The sequence below is a fragment of the Carettochelys insculpta genome, chromosome 1 (assembly GCF_033958435.1).
Source record: "Carettochelys insculpta isolate YL-2023 chromosome 1, ASM3395843v1, whole genome shotgun sequence".
NCBI classification, from domain to species: domain Eukaryota; kingdom Metazoa; phylum Chordata; order Testudines; family Carettochelyidae; genus Carettochelys; species Carettochelys insculpta.
The window spans coordinates 205,493,154-205,507,984 of record NC_134137.1 but is presented as its reverse complement, the minus strand read 5'-3'; the positions used below and the strand labels follow the sequence as shown (position 1 = coordinate 205,507,984).

At 50.9% G+C, this 14,831-nt stretch overlaps 1 protein-coding gene across 2 annotated transcripts in view; it reads left to right on the top strand.

Annotated features, from left to right (window-relative positions):
- The window catches only part of CRYBG3 (crystallin beta-gamma domain containing 3), a 175,737-nt gene that overhangs the window by 151,245 nt on the left and 9,661 nt on the right, over positions 1-14,831 (top strand). The window contains exons 18-20 of one of the 2 annotated variants that reach the window (XM_074998308.1): positions 3-142; positions 11,683-11,806; positions 14,273-14,431. In XM_074998308.1, coding sequence (XP_074854409.1) covers positions 3-142; positions 11,683-11,806; positions 14,273-14,431 — 423 coding nt within the window. Of the gene's footprint in view, positions 1-2; positions 143-11,682; positions 11,807-14,272; positions 14,432-14,831 lie in introns of those variants that run through there. The other variant, XR_012646076.1, reaches the window with a different exon arrangement.

Genomic DNA, 14,831 nt, shown 5'->3' with positions numbered 1-14,831 from the left:
AGGTTTTTGCTGAGCCTTCCATCAGTCTGTTTTCCCTGGAATGTTGTGAGGGCAGAGAGCTGCACTTCACAGAAGCTGCCATTTCTGTTCTGAACAAGGACCTTCACTTTTACACCCAATCTGTATGGGTGAGAAGTGGATTGTAAGTATGGTAGAAGTATTTCAGAAGCCACATTTGTGTTCTGCTTCCAGTTGCCTTCCTATATGAGTTTGCTTCTCCCTCCGCCCTGCCCCCATTTTGGTTGCATGTGGCAAGTAAAACTAGAGTATCTGCTTTTTTATCTGCTTAGAAGAACAAACAATAAGGCATTGAGCAGGAGCAAAAAGGAAGCCATTTTTTTAGGCTACCATGAGAAGCATCTTGCATACATGTAGCGATCCTTTCTGCACTGCCCCCGCTTCTCATCCTCAGAAATCTCAAGATACCCTCTATCCTGTCTCTTCTTGAAGCCTAGATTCGAAAACCTCTGTTATCCCCCTTTTTTGCATGGAGTCTCATGTAGCCACTGAGCTGTGCTGGAGATTTACTAACTACAATTTTTAGCATCCATTGGGCATGCAACAAGTATCTTCTTTTTTTTTTTATTATTTTGCAAGTTAATCTTCAGCTACTCTTCCTGCTTACTCTCTCTGTAAAGTTAAATGACCAGGTTGAGCTATTTTTGTACAGTTCAAGATCATCATTACAAACTCTTGACATGAATTCCAAAGACTTAAGTCCTCTATTTTTCCTTCATTACCCTGTGTAATGTACTTTATGCAATATTTTTAAAATAACACTTCTGTACCTGTGTGGATCCCATAAATTGAATTGCCAGAGAGTTTTTAGGATGTGAGAATGTATGTAGGACCTCTGTGATCCCAGTGCTGAGCATCTTTCACATTTCTGTTCTGTGTTTGTACAACACACAGAAGATGGAGCCCTGATCCACCATTAGGCAGCACGGTTATATGATTATTAAATAGTAATAATAGAAATCAGTGGTGTCCTAAGTCTGTTCCCACCCTTCTATTGGCTGTGTTGTGTGCGGAGCAGGCTTAGTTGTAGCTGCAAGCAGTCAGTGCTAAGTATAGTGACCCTAGGTATAAAGTTGCTCCCTCCTCCAAACAAATGACATTGAAGTGCTTGCTGCAAGAAAATGAAGGTAAAGGTAAAGCTGAGTGAAATCCTCACTCTTTCGCTCACCCGCCCCCTGTGATCTAGCCACACCCCAGTCATGGATGCTCTGAGCTCTCTTTGAGGATTATCACTGAAATGCACAGCCTTGTTTTTCACATAACGGCTACGTCTACACGTGAACGCTACATCGAAATAGCTTATTTCGATGACTAACGTCTACATGTCCTCCAGGGCTGGTGCCGTCGACGTTGGGCAGCACCACATCAAAGTAGGCGCTGCAGGGGAACATCTACACGCCAAAGTAGCACACATCGAAATAAGGGTGCCAGGAACAGCTGCAGACAGGGTCACAGGGTGGACGAGCACTTCCGGGGCAACAGCTAGCCGCTCCCTTAAAGGACCTCTCCCAGACACACACAGCCTGCACAGCACGTGGTCTGCAGAGCCATAGGCACGCACACCTCGAGCGACGCAGTCATGGACTTCCCAGCAGCAGCAGCAGCCAGAGGTCCACCCAGCCGCCCCTGCAGGAGCAGTGCTTGCCCTGCTCCATGCCATGCAGGAGGCAACTGATCACATCCTAGCCACAGGGGAGGAGCTGCCTGCAGGGGAGGAGGAAGCAAACCCAAACCCTGCAGCCCCCAGCCCCGCGCCGCCTCCCCCGCCCCGCCGCACACGCCGCTGGCTGTGGAGCTACCCCACGAGCACCGACTGGTGGGAGTGGCTGGTGCTCAGAGAGTGGGACGACGACCGCTGGCTCCAGAACTTTCGGATAAGCTGGCAGACATTTCTGGAGCTATGCCAGTGGCTCACCCCTGCACTCAGGCACCAGGACGCCGCCATGCGGCGTGCCCTCAGCGTGGAGAAGCGGGTCGGCATTGCTGTCTGGAAGCTGGCCACTCCAGACAGCTACCAATCTGTGGGCCAGCAGTTTGGCGTCAGCAAGGCCACCGTTGGGGCTGTCCTCATGGAGGTAAGAGGACCCACGGGGGGAGAGGGAGGGGAGGGGTGCCCTGGCAGGGGAGGGCCACACACACCCAGCACACCCCTCATTGGTGGTCTCCCATGTGCTTCCCCTGCAGGTCATCCGCGCCATCAACGCCCTGCTCCTCCACAGGCTCATGCGGCTTGGGGACCCGGATGCCGCCATCGCGAGGTTTGCCACCCTGGGCTTCCCCAATTGCTTCAGGGCTCTGGATGGGACCCACATCCCCATCCGTGCCCCGGAGCACAGTGGAGGACGCTACTTAAACAGGAAGGGCTATCACTCAGTGGTCCTCCAGGCCTTGGTGGACAGCCGGGGCTGCTTCCTGGACATATATGTGGGCTGGCCTGGCAGCACCCACGACACCTGGGTATTATGGAATTCAGGCCTGTGCCGCCGGCTGGAGGCGGGAACCTTCATCCCCCAGCGGGAGATCCCTGTGGGGGACATCACCATGCCCCTCTGCGCCATCGCAGACGCGGCATACCCCCTCCGGCCCTGGCTCATGCACCCTTACACGGGCCACCTGTCAGCCAGCCAGGAGCACTTCAACATGCGCCTGAACCACGCACGCCAGGTGGTGGAGCGCAGATTTGGCCACCTCAAAGGGCGCTGGAGGTGTCTCCTCACCCGACTTGATGCAGGCCCCAACAACATCCCCCCGATTGTGGGCACGTGTAGCACCCTCCACAACCTCATCAAGAGCAAGGGGGAGGCATTCTTTCAGGTCTGGGCTGTGGAGGCTGGCAGGGCCAATGTGCAGCCACCCGCTGACCCCAGTCGCCAGGTGGACCCCGAAGGGACCCGGGTCTGGGAGGCCCTGCGGGCCCAGTTTGATGAGGCCACGGGGTGAATGCTGGCAGGCCCCCCACTGCCCCTCCAATCCTCCACAACACTCCCTGTCCCTATGCCCACACCACAGAGCACCCAAGAGCACACCCCCCACACTTTTCTTGTAAATAAAAACAGACATGTTGTTCGTCAAACCAGAATACGTTGAACTCTTATTATTATCATACTATGTACAGGCAAAATACATACATATATATATATATATATATGTATTATAAGATGACAGGAAAAAAAGGGGAAGACAAGGAAGGGGAGAACTATTTACATGGGGGGGCAGGTATCATCATAACAACATAACGGGTCTAATACAAACTATTTACAAAAGACAAGTGAAGGGAATATATACAAAGGGGGAGGGGAGCGCCACATCCTGGGACCCACACCCCCTAATGTCCTAATGTCCAGCGCTGGGGGTGGATGGCCACGACCCGCGCCTCAGCCTCAGCCCTGGCCGGGGCTGGCTGGGGGCCGGGCAGACTGGGAGATATGGCCGGCGGGTGTCAGCTTGGCCCCAGGTCCCCCTTGGCGGAAAGGCCCTCGGTGGCGGATGGCAGTGCGACAGCGGGTGGAGCAGGCAGGGCGGGAAGAGCAGCGGCTGGCGCAGCATGGGGGGGGGCCAGGTAGTCCGCGACACGCTCGAACATACGCATAAAGGTCCCCCATGCCTGTTGGCGCCAGGCCAGTGCCTGCTCCTGAAGGTCGAGGTGTTGCTCCTCCACCCACAGGTGCTGCTCAGAGACCTCCAGCTGCCGACGGAGGATCGCCAGCAGCTGGGGGTCTGTCGCCATCCGGGGATGGTGCTGGCTCCGCCGTCGTCCCCGCCCTGGGGCCAGTCAGGGCTCTGCCGAGGGATTGGCCTGGACTGATGGCCCCGGTGGGCTCTCCGGGACCACTGACACCTCGCCGGTGCTCTCCGGTCCCTCCGATGGTGCAGCTGCGGAACACGGGGGGAGGAAGAGTGGAGACAGACATTAGTGTGGGCCCCGAGCCGTGCCCCTTGTCCCCCCACCCCTCTGCTGCTGGTTCCCCATCCCCGGGAGATGCTGCTGCTGATGATGGGTGTCCAACCCCCTCCCCCCCGGGGGACCCTAGGTACCGCTCCCCCCATGCCCAGGGATGGGGCATGGCACTGTCGTGCTGGGGGGGCAGGGGCTGATGCACTCTTCTGAGGGACATGCCACTGCTGTCCTTGGGGCCATGGTCATCTGGGCATGTGGAGGGCCCTGGTCATATCTATTACCCTTGCCCCTCAGTCCCGGGGGTGTGCACTGGGGGGGTACATACCTGATGGTCCACTCCCACGGTTGGGGGACACCCGGTGGGTGGACGCCCTGCTGGAGCTCTGAGACGGTATGTCTATCCGGAGCCCCCCATCGCTGGAGGAGGATCCCCCCTCCTCCTCCTCCTCCGGTGCCCCAGGGGTGGGCTCCTGGGGGGAGCCCCTGGGGTGTGGGGCTCACCTCCCAGGTGGACTCCGCCTCCGGGGCCTGCTGGGGCTCATCGGCCGAGGTATCAAGAGTGGCCGGAGGGGAGGAGTTGTGCCAGGGGCCCAGGATGGACCTGAGCTCCCTGTAAAAGGGGCAAGTGACAGGGGCGGCCCCAGATCTGCCGGCCGCATCCCGGGCCTGGGCGTAACCCTGCCGCAGCTCCTTCACCTTACTCCTGACGTGGTCAGGAGTGTGGGCAGGGTGACCCCGGGCGACCAGGCCCTCGGCCAGCCGAGCGAACGCATCCACATTCCGCCTCTTGCTCCCCATTACCTGGAGCACCACCTCCTCGCTCCAGAGCCCCAGCAGGTCCCGCAGCTCGGCCTCTGTCCAGGAGGGGCCCCGCTGCCGCTTCCCGGCCTGGCTGCCGGGCTGGGAGCCCTGCGGGGGAGGGTGGGTGGCCATCGCAGCGGGGTGGGGGGGTGTCTGTGGCTGCAGAGGGACGTGCAGTCTGGCTGCGTGGCTGGGCTGCCGCCTGCACGCGCTCTCAGCTTCCTGCACAGGAAGGCAGGGGCGGGGACCTTTAAGGGGCAACTGCATGCGGCGACCATCGAGCTCAGGGGCTGGAGAGAGCGTCTCTGAACCCCTCAGCTGATGGCCGCCATGGTGGACCCCGCTATTTCGATGTTGCGGGACACGCAACAGCTACACGTGCCCTACTTCGACGTTCAACGTTGAAGTAGGGCGCTATTCCTATCTCCTGATGGGGATAGCGACTTCGACATCTCGCCACCTTACGTCGATGTCAACTTTGAAATAGCGCCTGCCACGTGTAGCCGTGGTGGGCGCTATTTCGAAGTTGGTGCGGCTATTTCGAAGTAGCCAGCACGTGTAGACACGGCTAACCAGTTTCTTGCAAAGTTGGCTAAAGACTGAACTTTGTAAGAGATTTAAGTGGATATTACCAATTGCTGTAGACCATGGGTGATTGTAAGCCACCTCTAACAGCTTTGCCTGTGTATTTTTCCCTTTGGTCTTCAACATCGCTGCCATTCCAATCTGAAGTCCTTACAGAGATTGTTTGCTCATGCTGGGAAGCAGTTTTGAGGCCAGTGGTGCACAGCAGCAAGGTTTGAGGTTGGGATTAACATGTTACTTGTGAGCTAAGCCAGTTTCAGCCTGAAGCCTTTGAAGAGGAAAGGGTAGTAGTTGTGTGTATTTGCCAGCAAGCTGCGAGCATTTCATTTTAAATGTGAGCATGCACGTTTCTGCCTCCAAGTTAGCACAGTTTGCCAGGGACCAACACAGAGGAGAGTCCTTTCCCTTAAAAGGAGCTGCTTGTGGGGTGGAGATACTTGTGAGCTTTCTCTGCTTTACATTGGGATGGGGAGGAGGGATATTAAATCTTTCACCTTGAGGTGATTGGCTGGGATGGGAGGGCAGGGCCCATACAGGGGAGAAATGGGAGGTAGGTGAGCAAGATGCACTAGCCTTTCCTCTTACCTGGCCATATTAACAGTCTCTCTGCATCTGGGACGAGTCAGGGCGGGTATGGAAAAGTCCTGGGGGAGTCTCCCTCAGGGCTAGTTCAGGGAAGGAAAGGAATTTTTCCAGTTCCATAGCAGATTTGGCTGAGCTGCTGGTTTTCTCACCTTTTTCTGGGCATCTTGCAATATCTTTGGATCAAAGGACAGTTACCCTCCAGAAATGGACCAGTTGCTAAAGATTGAGGGAATAGGCATAAGACCATTGTAGGGCGTTCTTTCCTTCTGGCTGGTCTGGGAAGCGCTTGCTTGCCTCGACTTAGACTCCGCACAGCAAGGTCTAGCCTTGTCTTGCCCTGTTGTCCTAAAATGGAATGTCCACTTTGAGTAAATAAAAAGGCTAAAGATAACTGCAAATTTGTGTGAGAGAGCAGGGCCCTTACTGTTATGCACAGATCTAAGGCACCAAGGGAAAAAGGCTAGGCGAGAATGGCAGCTTGGAGGGGGCCATATCCCTGGAAATAGACACAGATGTGCCGGAGACCTTCAGGGCTTCCGTAGAACTAGTTTTGCTTTCTGAGTTTAGTTCTACTATGATTTAGAAGTTCAGCAAACTGCTCTTTAAACAAGAAAAGTGGGAAGAGTTTTGTTGGCAACACACCCACAGGTGACGCTGAGATTGTCTTCATATTAAAGATTGATCTGCTGTTAGAAATCTTTCAGGCAGCCAGGTCCAAGAAGGTCATCCTAACTATTTATGCTAACAAAACTTACGTCAGTGCCACTGCAGCTGCACTGTTGTTGTGCTTCTGGAGAAGCCACTCTACGCTCTCCCATCGGCTTAATAATGCCACCTCCACAAGCAGTGAGTTTTGGTGGTGGGAGATGCTCTCCCACCAACAAAGTGCTGTCTAACCGAGTGCTTACGTAGGTCTACCTTTGTTGCTCAATGGCTGGATTTTTCACACGCTTGATCAATGTAGTTCTACCAAAGTAATTCTGCAGTGTAGGTTGGGGTCAGTCTAAATGACTCTTCCTAGGTTTATTTCCAAGAAGTAGGCACATATGTGATTCTGCAGTCGTGTGGCAAATATTTAAGTCCATTGCAAGACAGTGGGTTTAAAAACAGCTTAAATCTCTGTTCTTTTAATCCTATTTGAACACACACCTTTGTTTGTGCATTCCTTTGGCTGAGGTCTGTGTCACCTGAGAGATGGGACTAATCATGCTGCGCTGATTTCCTCACAAGCATAGAGTTGCAACCTCATGTGCTCTATTGAATACTGGGGGTAGATGCTGTATTTTCTGGCTGTTTATTACATAGGGTTGCAGTTCCATACTATGCTATTTATTATTGCAAAAAATCTTCTTTCCCTCATTCTTATCTTTTATGTTAGTAACAGACACTACATTAAAATTGAGACAGTTGGGTGCTGCTAAAACCAAAGCACTTACCTCTGAGTAGGCAGTGATTTTGTCCAAAAGCATTTCCACAACATTCAGTTGTCTACACTATAGCAAAATAAAATGGAATCAATTTGCAGCTGTTGTCTCTTATTAAATATCTTATTTATTTATTAGACTTATGCAACCTCCTTGGAGGTTTATACACAAATACACGCTGCCTACGAGTGAAGTATGCCTGATCAGCACACCTTTCTCTGATCCATGTACAATGAAAGAGGCAAATGATGGATTCTAGAATGCTGTGCTGATGGGCTGTCTTTTGTTGTAACAAAGATTTTTGAAGCCATTAATCACACTTCAAGCAAATTAAATAGGAAAAATTGTAAAAAGAATGCACGCTTTATTTTCAGATGAGTCATGAGGTGGGCGGAAGGGGATTCACAATCTACAAAAGAACATCCTTTAGATCTAAATCCTAGATGAGAATATATGTTATGCTCAAAGATACAGCTTATAAGCAACGCTGTAATATGTGTAGTAGTAATGTGCTTAGAAGGATGTTTTCACTATATGAGATTCTGTTGTAGGAGTTAGTTACTTTCTGAACATTAGTTATAATTAAGCTTCTCATACTTACTCTTGGTCCATTGGCAGTTTGGTTATAACCTGCTTTGGCTCTTATGTAGTTAGTTTCACATGTTGACTTAGGCCACATCTACGCTACAATATAAATTTGATTTTTATAATACTGACATCTCCCCACAAAGTCAAGTCAGTGCTGCCGCACTGAATTGCCAAACATCGACTGTTGCAGCAGTGCATTGTGAGAGCCTATCCCCCAGTTCCCTCAGCCCTGTAGCATTCGGGGGTTTTTTGCTACTACAGGATGGGGAAAAAATGCCCTGCAAGTGGTTGTGGGTATGTGATGTCATCTTCCTATATTGCTTTGCCTTCATTCCCCTCCTGTGGAAAGCAAATGGCCATTTTTTCAGAAGTAAAAGTAGGGAATCCCAGGTGAAAGAAAACCAAATAGGCTGGCATCAGCAGGTGACTGAACCATGTCAGCTGGTTGCTCAGCTGCTTTTCTCCAGTTGAAAGAACACCTTCACATTATTATTGCCTTTAGGTAGGACTTTTGCCTGATCAGCCAACTAGTGCACCAGGCAGGAGATTGTCATACCCAATGTCAGAATGACTGTGCCCTGGGATCACCCAGGAGACTGTCATGCTAACTGGTCCCTCAGCTACTTTGCCCCCCTTGAAAGCACAGTATGTATGTGTAAGAAGTCCTGGGACACCCAGCCCCTTGGCCAAGGGTGGGCGGCGCCCAAAAGGGGTTACAACAGCCCCGCACTCAGTTCGGGGCGGTCAGCAGTTCACCGTTACCATACAATACAGGCCCCAGCCCTCAGTCCAGGGCGGGACAGCAGTTCACAATAGCAGTACGATTCTGGCCCAGCCCGCAGTTTGGGGCGGGGCAACAGTACAAGGGTTTGAGCACAGGCCCAGCATGGCTGGCCCTGTCAAGGAGGGGGTAGGGGGTTGCAGGCCCTCCCACTCCACTGCGACCCGGCCCGGGGCCCTGGGGGTCGCTCACACACGACCACGGCAGTGGGGATCCAGGCCGCAACACACCGCCATGGGTTCGGGAGCGTCGTTCCCTGGGCCACTTCCTACCTCTACCTCCACCGGCGGAAGGTCCCAGTCCATCTGCTCAGGGGGTCCTGCGGGGTCGGTCTCCTCCAAATCGTCCACCTACGGGGGCTCCGGCCAGTCGCTCATATCAACGTCATTGGGATAGTCGGGCGGCGGTAGCACGGTGGGCCCGAGGCGACCCTGGGCCAGAGGGCTGTAGGGGTCCGTTGGGACTCTGGGGCAGGCTGCTCCTGGGGCTTCTTCCAAGGCGGGGGGTCTCCACCGGCGTGAGGGTCCTGGCAGGTCTGGGAAGTTCGGGTAGTGCCCCTGGGGCATCTGGATCCGGGGTTGTTCGGGGCCGCTGGGGGCTTCCTGCTCCGGCCCGGCCGGGCGGCGACAGGCCCTCTGCCCTTGGCACCAGGGAGCTCGTGCAGGCGCGTCCTCCCTGCCCGGAGGCCCAGGCTTTAATGGGTCCTGAGCCCTGCCCTTGGCTCTTCTAACCCTGGGCCCCGCCCTCTGAGGGGTGGGCCTCTGGTATTCTGGCCCCGGACCTGCCCACCAGGGCCTCTGTGCAGCCTCCTCTGCCTCTGAGTCTGCAGGAGGCCATACTGACTCACCACAGTATAGTAGGATACATCTGGCAAATAATAATGGAAACAATTCAGGTCACTGAAAATAAAATGTGCTTTCTTGAAATGAAACCAAATTTCCAAAGCTTACTTTGGTACTATGGTTCACACTGTAGGGTGGGGATGGAAGCTGAGGGACCACTTGACATGGTCCCTTCAGGGACTTTATCTGGCAGGGGTCTAGCCCCAAATACAATTGTGTGGGGGTCCAGCTCCCCCACACACATACAAATGGGTTGCGGCTGTAGTTAAAGGGCCAGGTGGCATGGTCCCTGCAGAGGCTTTCTCTGGCAGTGGCAGCCCCTGAAAATCCTTTCCACCTTTGGAGCCTTCACTGCACGCAGGCCAGGACATGGCATGTGCTTTTATTGGGCACTGCAGGCATGTTCTTTTATTGGGTTGGGGGCTAGCCATGTGATGTGATTGAGCAGGGGATAAACCCCACATGCATGACATCTGTGGGGGAGCGGGTGGCTGCCCTGTACAAATGTGAAGCTCAGAAAAGAAGCTTCGCAGCCTCTCATACAAGCATGTCACCCACAGCCTCACCACCACGTGATGCAGTGGGGTGGGGGCTGGCACAAATTCTGGGGGGAAAAAAAACAAAACTCAGCCTCTCCTGCTATATCCCGTGCAGGGAAGAAGCCACCACCCTGTGTTGGGGCTATTTTTTTATGGGTAGATGCATAATAAAGAAATTAATTCAAAATGGGCCCAGAGCCACGTCTACACGTGCACGCTACTTCGAAGTAGCGGCGCCAACTTCAAAACAAAGTTAACTTCGGCGTTAGGCAGCAAGACGTCGAAGTCGCTAACCCCATGAGGGGATAGGAATAGCGCCCTACTTCGACGTTCAGCGTCGAAGTAGGGAACGTGTAGACAATCTGTGTCCCGCAACATCGAAATAGCGGGGTCCTCCATGGCGGCCATCAGCTGAGGGGTTGAGAGACGCTCTCTCTCCAGCCCCTGCGGGGCTCTATGGTCACCATGGGCAGCAGCCCTTAGCCCAGGGCTTCTGGCTGCTGCTGCTGCAGCTGGGGATCCATGCTGCATGCACAGGGTCTGCAACTAGTTGTCGGCTCTGTGTATCTTGTGCTGTTTAGTGCAAGTGTGTCTGGGAGGGGCCCTTTAAGGGAGCGGCTTGCTGTTGAGTCCACCCTGTGACCCTGTCTGCAGCTGTGCCTGGCACCCTTATTTCGATGCGTGCTACTTTGGCGTGTAGACATTCCCTTGCAGAGCCTGTTTCAATGTGGTGCTGCCCAACGTCAACATTGCCAGCCCTGGAGGATGTGTAGACGCTATTCATCGAAATAGCTTATTTCAATGTCGCTACATCAAAATAAGCTATTTCAATGTAGCGTGCACGTGTAGACGTAGCCCACGTGCCCACTTCAGTTTCCCAGGCTTCCTGGTGCCGTATTCACATTTGCGGGCTTCCCGTTACTGATGTCTTGTGCACTTGGAGAACAGCAGAGATGGAAATGCCCAGAGTGGACAACCATAGGCCATTGTGGAATATGTATGGGACACCTCTGGAGGCCAATAAAGTTGATGTAAATAAGTGCCATTTCCACACTAGCATTAATCCGACCTTTTAAATTCAGACTCGGTGCTATGCTGACTTGCTTTGTGAGTGTAATATCATCAACCTTAGCGCTCCCTAAAATCGACCTAATGGAGTTCTCGGTGAAGACAATGACATTGTAAAATTGAGCTAACAGCCTTAAAATTGACTTCATGATGTAGTGTAGACATAGCTGTAGTTACGTGTGTCGCAAAGCCTTTCTCAGTGCTGCCTACAGGTGACTTGCATATTTTGCTTGTGCAGTGCAACAATCCCACACGTGCCTTTTAAACCTATACGCACCATCCATGCCTACAGACAGATTTTTTTTAAACTTCAAATGACCAGCTCAAAAGTTTAAAATAGTTTCCAGGTTTCACATTAAAACTATGGAATGCAAGATAGGTCTTGATATAGAGGAAAGCTCTTAACCCACTTTAGACACTCTACATATTTGGCTCAGTAATATAAATGAAGTGTAATACTGTCATGGAAAACTTTTGGGGTTATTTATATTGTTTTCTTTTGCCATATATGGAATCTAGCATATCAGGGTTTTGTTTTGTAACTTTTATTCAGGTGGATTGCCTATGAAGGAGGAAATTTCTCAGGAAAACAAATTCTTCTAAAACCCAGCAAGATTTCAAACTGGGCCGAATTCAGTGGCTGGGGAGTAATTGGTTCCCTTCGTCCTATGAAGCAGGTACTGCAGGAAAAAGTGTTTTGGGAATAAGCCGTTTTCATGCCTTTAAAAATAATGCATACGTATTTCTGAGAAATCTAACCAAATCCTGATCTTATTAAAGCTGATGAGAGTTCTGCCATGGATTGCAATGTGACCAGTATCTTACCCCTAAGTTGGCTCTGGTGTGCTTTCATTCAAAAGTCACTGAAGTCAAATGGGAGCTTTTCCACTGACTGTGGTGAACTTTGGATCAGGTCTATAGGAGGAATAGATTTGTTTACAGACACCCATGTTATCTGGACTACCTTGGGACTGGTAACCTACCCCGTGATCCATTGTAGTGTAAGGTTCACTGCAAACAAGCCTGATAATTGAGTCAAGCCGATTATTACTAATTTAAAAAAAAAAAAAAACACCCCAGGGGTCAGAATTGTCCTAATATCCTGGCTCTTCGCAGTTTGTATGATGGGGCTTTCTAGTGTTTGGTCTGTTTAAGAGTTTGGGGTTTCCACTATGGCTCAGGTAAAACACTTTCTTAATGTTTTGAATAATAGTTTAAATTTTAGGTCAAGCATTTCTGTTGTCATGCGTATTGCCTTTGATTTTAGTTACCAGAGTCTATTCCTGACACCTAAGCATTTTTGTTTTGCTGCCAGTTGCCACAAAGTGGATCCTAACTGGAATGTGTTACTGCACAGCTGTATGGCGCTGTGCATCATTGGGGGGCGGGGGGAGGGAGGATTGGCTTCTGTGCTGCAGTGTCATCAGTTCAATCAGTGTGTCTCTTCTTGGGAGGGAGATGGGTCCTCAGAATGTCTCCATTTTCTACGCCAGAATCCTTGCAGTGCTGACCCCCATCTCTGCTCAAGGAGAGCCCGCCACTGCAGCCTGGGTAGCCCGTCAGTGCTGATCCAAGCACTGGTCAGAAGAGTTGCTTGAGAGCAGTGTGAGCCACTCCCTTTGCCTAGGCCATTGGTGGCCAAACTTACTGGGTTATTGAGTCACATGATGATGATCTTCAGAAGTGTGAGAGAGAGAGAGGGCACAACTGCTGGGGCTCAGGAGGCTCCAGTCGGGGTTTGGGGTTTCAGCCCCCCTCCTTCTGAAGCCTTCAGCCCCAGAATATGCACTTGCAGGGCAGAGGCTTGAGACACACATCCCCCTTGTGCTGGGTAGAAGCCCCAAGGGGGTCCCCCCTCCCATTAGCTGCTGGGCAGAAGCCATGAGTGTCCCCTCTGTGTCATAAAGCAGAAGTCATGAACTCTTCCTCTCTCCCAGTCTCGTAAGTGGAGAGTGAAGGGATATGACCATGAATCGTTCTGCAAGCCACTCTTGAATGGTACAAGAACTGCATGTGGCTTATGAGCCAGCGTTTGGCCTCCCCTGCCCTAGGCACTGGGCTGGCGTGCTCCATAGACCTATCATTGGACAGCTGATTCAGACTTTTACTGTCAAAGTTACAGCCTTTTCCTTCAGAAACATCACATTCCCCTTTCCTGTCGCTTGCATTTGGACATGCAGATCTGCCAAGTCCAGTCTGTTGCAATCATTTTAAAATGCTGGGGGTTTTTGTATATGCATGTAAAGCTGCTTAGATCACTTAATGGCACACCTATCTGTCTGGCTGCCAGTGTCTTAGGGGTACGGATATGATCTTGTCTCAAAGGAGACTTGGATAGTATTGCAAAAACAATCTGCTTCTTGTTTGCTTATATTCTTCTGTTTTAATGGTGATGCATAACACAGAAAAATCAAAGTTTTCAACAAATTAACAATCAAATTGTTAGTGAAACATGTCCAAAAAGACTGCTACTAAATTGATGGACAAAATTTATTTCCTTATAGATTTTTATAGGGAAAATTGTCACTAATGGTGCATATTTGTACACATATTTGCAGATATTTTTAGGGCAGGAGATTAATGTGTATGGTGTTTAGATTTCAGTTTTGTGTTTTGTTTTTTTTTTTAAAATCCAAGGAGGAATTGTCATCAGCTTTGAACCTCCTTTTTCACTAAAACCCCACTGTAACTCTCAATTAACTGTACTGGTAGTGTTTCATTGGCTCTAAAATAGGCGATGAAGGAACTGTTTTTAAGCTAAAACCCTTTCAGCAATAGCTTTGCAGCCTTCCTCTGTAATTATTTTAATAAGCTGAGTCATTGTTGGTACCAGGTCAATCCCATGTTTGTGTATGTGTTCGTGAGCAAATGAATGGCTATAAATTAGAAGCTGTCCCCTCTACCTCCAATACCTAATGTCTTAGAGCTCTTTTCTAACTTATTTTTTCATTCCCAAACCCCCTTCAAACTGCCATCTGAATATGTAAAAGACATTTTGAAATGAAATGAAAAGAAACTGGACCGCGGGTCGGGGGCAGGAAACTGCTATAAGAATGCTAGCAATGGTGGAGCTGGTGGGAAGGTTTGCTCATACCTCACTATACAAAATATACAGTATAATGGTGCTTTTCTAACTTGGCCAGCCAGCTGTTTACTTCAGAATAAAGAACCGAGCCCAGGGTAAATACTTAACAGTCACTGGAAACATCTCAGATGCAAGAGGTACTTCAGTGTGTGTTTCCCCATACAATGGCAAGAATACCCAGATCTGGCACTACTGTCGTGGCCTCGTCAAATGCAAGGTGAGTTAATGAGTTGGCCATGCAATGTATTACCTCTGCCTGTCCCTTTGTCTTGATAGTAAGTCATTTATCATGCTCCTGTTCTGCATCCCTAGAATAGCCTTCCTCTTCCCAGGCACCTTTCTTCCATCAGCAGTCTCCCTCAACAGCTGCTCTATCAATCCTTTTTTTCCTTCACTGGCTACTCCTTGGGGTGCTGGAACAATTTGCATAGTGGAGGTGGTGAGAGATATTAAACCAGGGATTCCCAACCTATGGGTCAGGACCCAAACATGGGTTGCAATTAGATTTGTCAAGGGTCACCAGCAGCTGGGAGTGGCATGTGGCGCTTAAAGAAGCCATTTGCAGCTCCTTAACACTGCCACATCCAGCAGCCCTATCAATAGGGAAGCAATTACAC